This window comes from Vollenhovia emeryi, unplaced genomic scaffold, assembly GCF_000949405.1.
Source record: "Vollenhovia emeryi isolate VEMERY1.0 unplaced genomic scaffold, V.emery_V1.0 DF941939.1, whole genome shotgun sequence".
NCBI lineage: Eukaryota > Metazoa > Arthropoda > Insecta > Hymenoptera > Formicidae > Vollenhovia > Vollenhovia emeryi.
The window spans coordinates 1-4409 of record NW_011964427.1 but is presented as its reverse complement, the minus strand read 5'-3'; the positions used below and the strand labels follow the sequence as shown (position 1 = coordinate 4409).

At 30.4% G+C, this 4409-nt stretch overlaps 1 protein-coding gene across 3 annotated transcripts; it reads left to right on the top strand.

The window, feature by feature from the left end:
* Positions 1–6: 6 nt before the first annotated feature.
* Positions 7–3516, top strand: LOC105570734 (retinol dehydrogenase 11-like). Of its 3 annotated transcripts, none has more exons than XM_012028174.1 (6): positions 7–150; positions 337–418; positions 1292–1314; positions 2144–2260; positions 2803–3019; positions 3335–3516. In XM_012028174.1, the coding sequence occupies exons 1-6, from the start codon at positions 33–35 to the stop codon at positions 3507–3509; spliced, it is 732 nt and encodes a 243-aa protein (XP_011883564.1). In that variant the 5' UTR covers positions 7–32; the 3' UTR covers positions 3510–3516. The 3 variants fall into 3 exon arrangements, with proteins under 3 accessions (XP_011883564.1, XP_011883563.1, XP_011883562.1); XM_012028173.1 differs by having other exon boundaries at positions 1292–1503; XM_012028172.1 differs by having other exon boundaries at positions 1292–1596.
* The last annotated feature ends 893 nt before the right edge of the window (positions 3517–4409 follow it).

The window sequence follows — 4409 nt, the reverse complement described above, 5'->3', positions numbered from 1 at the left end:
GTGTGAAGCCATACAAAGGAAATATCGTGAAAATGTGGCCGTTTCACAACGAGTGTACCAGTAAAACAAGACTCGTAGGAAAGACTGCAGTTATAACAGGAGCGAATACTGGAATCGGCAAGGAGACCGCTAGAGATCTCTATCATAGAGGTAACTTTATTATTAAAAAAATTTTTAATAGGAGTTGATAATTTCCTAAAGTGATGATATATTCAAGTTGTTTAGAAATATTCATTATTATAACATGTATTAGTTTGATAGTTTTTTTAACATAACTTAATAGAAAAACAATTGTATTTGTACATTTAAATACATGAATAAAATATTTATATTAAGGAGCAAGAGTTATTTTGGCTTGTCGAGATACAGAAAAAGCAAACGACGCACTTGAAGATATAAGAAGAAATCCTCCTTCAAGGTAAATAAAGTTGCTGTGTATACATATAATATATACACTGACCAGTTATTCCCCCACTTATCGATAACTCAAATTTATCGGTTGAGCGATCGGTAGTCGTTAACCGGCACACACCAGAGATATGCGATATATACATATTTGTATTATTACAATAACGTATATACATACATATATACATTTTTATATAGCAGTTAATATTTTCGTTTTTATCATTATTACAAAGAGAAAAATTAATTGTCTTTATGTTTATCGCAAGAAAGTCATGCTAGAAAAATTACAAAACAGTTCGCAAGATCGAGCAAACATGATTTTGTTTTGTAAAATTACTCAATTTAATAGTGTACTAATTGTGTCATAAAATATAATTATTATAAATGGTATATTTCATCAGATTGCCAGTATTAATATAAATAAAATGTCAAGTTTTAATCCACCTCAGCTGGCTACACTTATTAAATACGCCTTCATAACGTTTCGAACTTTAGTTCCTTATCAAGTGAGATCTAAGAGTACATGTTTTACATACAAATTACGTAAGAAGTATTAAAAAATTGAACAGTATATTTAATAAACGTAGCCAGCTGAGGTCGATTGAAACTTGAAATTTTATTTATAATTATTATATTATATATAACGGTTTTTTCTGAGATATGAATATATATAAAGTTAATATCTACACACTTTCATGTAATTCACACACATTTATATAATTGTATTATTTACTCACACAATATACATATATTGACTGATTTCTTATTCAAAGTCGTATCTCGATTTTACGCAATTTACATATTCAGAAATTGTATAAAAACGAGACACAATTAACGATTATGATAAAAATCAGTCACTATGTAATAACATGATAATTTTCAGAGCAAACAGGAAACAGTTTCAAGGTAATCCAGGTGAACTTGCGATTTATCATTTGGATCTCTGCAGCCTCAAAAGTGTAAAAAAATGTGCTAAAAACTTGGTGAAAAATGAATCAGCTATTCACCTGCTGATAAATAACGCTGGTGTGATGATGTGCCCGCAAGAAAAGACTGAAGACGGATTCGACTTGCAGCTGCAAACAAACTATCTCGGTCACTTCCTTCTAACACTTTTACTGCTACCTAAAATACAATCCTCCGATTTTGGTTGTAGAATAGTGAATGTTTCGTCTTGTATGCACACATGTTCGTAAAATTAATAACTTTCTAGTTAAATTTCTAACTTGCACAAATATAAATTATTAAATAGTATATGCTTATACATATAGTAACATGACACTATTATGGAAGAAAATTTATTTGCCTATCACAATAAAATTGTTACTACATATTTTTTTAGAGAACAAATAAATTTTATTAATATATGATGTAAATATTTCAATATTATAGTAAGAACTGTTTTGTTGGAAAAATAGAAAAAATTTACAAGACAGATTTTGTTTATGTTTTTTGTCAAAACAAATATTCTATCCGTAAAAAATACATTTTGCTAGTACAACAAAATTATATCGCCGATATAAAATGTTGATACGAAAGACAAAATCAGAAAAAAAGAAATTATAGAACAAATTTAAAGCTATTTTAGTAAATACAATTTTCTTAACAAATCTTATTGATTAAAAAACTAACAAAATTTACTATAACATTTACATATTTGCTCAGTAAATTTTTTTCCATGATACATAACACTAAAAAGAAATAATTGATAATAATAGCTATTATCATAATACAGTTGGCGCTATACATGAGGATCTAAATTTGGAAAAAACATACACTCCCTTCAAAGGGTATGCGCAAAGTAAGTTAGCGACCGTATTGTTCACCAAGGAACTCGCTCGTCGGTTAAAAGGTATATGAAAACATTATTAGACGCAGATATTATAGAGGACTTGAATATTACATATTTGAAGACGTACGCTGACAATAATTACAATTAAGTACAGAAACAGATTATAAGACTTCTGCTAGCTTTATCTAACAACTTCCCTATTAATTTATACAGTGTCCCACTTTTCGAACATTACTCTCTAACGATTTTTTCTGTTCAGATTCTTTAGTCTGGTTAAAAACTATTTCTTTTTACAAGAACGCCATATACCAACAGTTTGTAACTTAGCTAATTTTAAGTGGAATTTTCTTTAATAGGGATTTTTAATTTAAAAGTTACTTATAAACATGTATAACTAATGATTACAACAAATAATGATTTCCATATCGATATTTTTGCCAAAAGAAAATATATTCCAAATTAACCAATCTGCTCCTAAAAAGTAGTATACAAAATAATAAAAATAATCTGTTAAAACAGAAAAATATCTAGACCATTTTTATATTTCTTTTTATATTTTAATGCAAAGTCAGCTTATAAATTACATTACGTATGTGTTTCAGAGGCACACATCTACGGAATAAACGTATATTCTTTGCATCCTGGAGTTGTAACGACAGAATTGGGAAGACATTTTAGTACAACATTATTTCCAGGTGCAAGTACTCTTTTTCAAACGTTTACGCGACCAATTTTAAAGAATCCTGAACAAGGTGCACAAACGACTATATATTGTTCAGTGGCCGAAGAGGCAGCTAACGAGTCTGGTCTCTACTATAAGTAAGGAAACAGTACATATAAAATTATTCGCAAAATATAATGTGCAATGGAGTGACTCCAGCACCCCAGAATAATGTTTCATATAACATGATTTCAACAAAACATAATTGTGTATTACTTCACAAGTTTGTTGTATTACTTATCACAAATTTGATCGCTCAAAATCCTTTAATATCTCAATTTTATACTGTATATATCTATATTTGTATTTTTATCACGTAACTGTAAGAAAAAGACAATATTTCAATATACTTCTTCTTCATTTTAATACATTTTACGAAGAAAATTTGTTTACGTTATTTTGTCTTTATAAAGAGAATGCGGCGTTGCGACTCCACATTGGCGAGCACAAGATAATCAAATTTCTGAAAATTTGTGGAATCAAACCTGTCAACTTCTAAATTTGGAATCTGATGAAGACTTCCAGAGGTTCTTAAAAATATTATTAATTTGGAATCAAATTAATAATATTTTTATCGCAAAGTTGTAATAATATATTGCAAAATATTTGTTTTGCGCATCTAATTTAAAGAAATTACATTTAAGAAATTAAATTAAAATTATTTGTAATGTAATTGCCACGAATAAAATTTAACGTTTTCATATATTATTTAATATTATTACTGCCCCGGTGCTATAGACATTTGCAGCAAGAATCTATGGGAGAAGACATCGCGGACATTCGAACGTTCTCAGAAAGTACTTGGTCATTCGCATTTTGCGACACTTAAGGTAGCTAGAGCATTAGCGAAAACAAAGATTTTTTATTGGCATAAAACTATGTTATTCTATAGAGCATTATACGTAATCAGGAATTAATTCACGAATTTGGTAAATATATCGATGAGGGGAGCCCGCCCCGATGACCTTGACCTTGACATATGTTGTCAAGGTCGCCCTCCTGAGTGACCTTGAAGAGGTTTTAGCCGTCGCTCGTAGTTCGTTAAAAAGATATTTAAAAAATAATGTCGACCAATTCTATGTAATTTTCAGACACAAATATTAAAAATTTTGAAAAATGTTTAAACAAAAGTTGTTGATCTCTTTAAAATATACAGTTTATGTTCTATTAATTTTTACTGTACATGTAATAGTTTTCGAGAAAAATGATGGACTCTAAATTTTATACCTTTCCTCCTATCTAAGCATGTACCTTACAGTACATACACGATTTCACACGGCGCGCTGCGCGCGCCCCACCCCCTTCCCCCATCGCCCCCCTCCTTCCTCCCATCGCCCCCTCCCCGCCCCCACCTCCACCCCCTTTCCACCTGCTTCCTCTATAATACACACATAAAAATTATACACACAAAACGGTTAAGCATTTAATTAATTTCGTGAATGGTGAATCGCTATGGTAGAGTAGATGGGGTAGAGGAGGGGATGGGGC

Coding starts and splice junctions, on each gene's coding strand:
- LOC105570734 (XM_012028172.1), top strand. CDS start 33: ATGTGGCCGTTTCACAACGAGTGTACCAGTAAAACAAGACTCGTAGGA. Junction 151..336: donor TAGAGATCTCTATCATAGAG/GTAACTTTATTA, acceptor ATTTATATTAAG/GAGCAAGAGTTATTTTGGCT. Junction 1,597..2,143: donor TTCGTCTTGTATGCACACAT/GTTCGTAAAATT, acceptor ATCATAATACAG/TTGGCGCTATACATGAGGAT.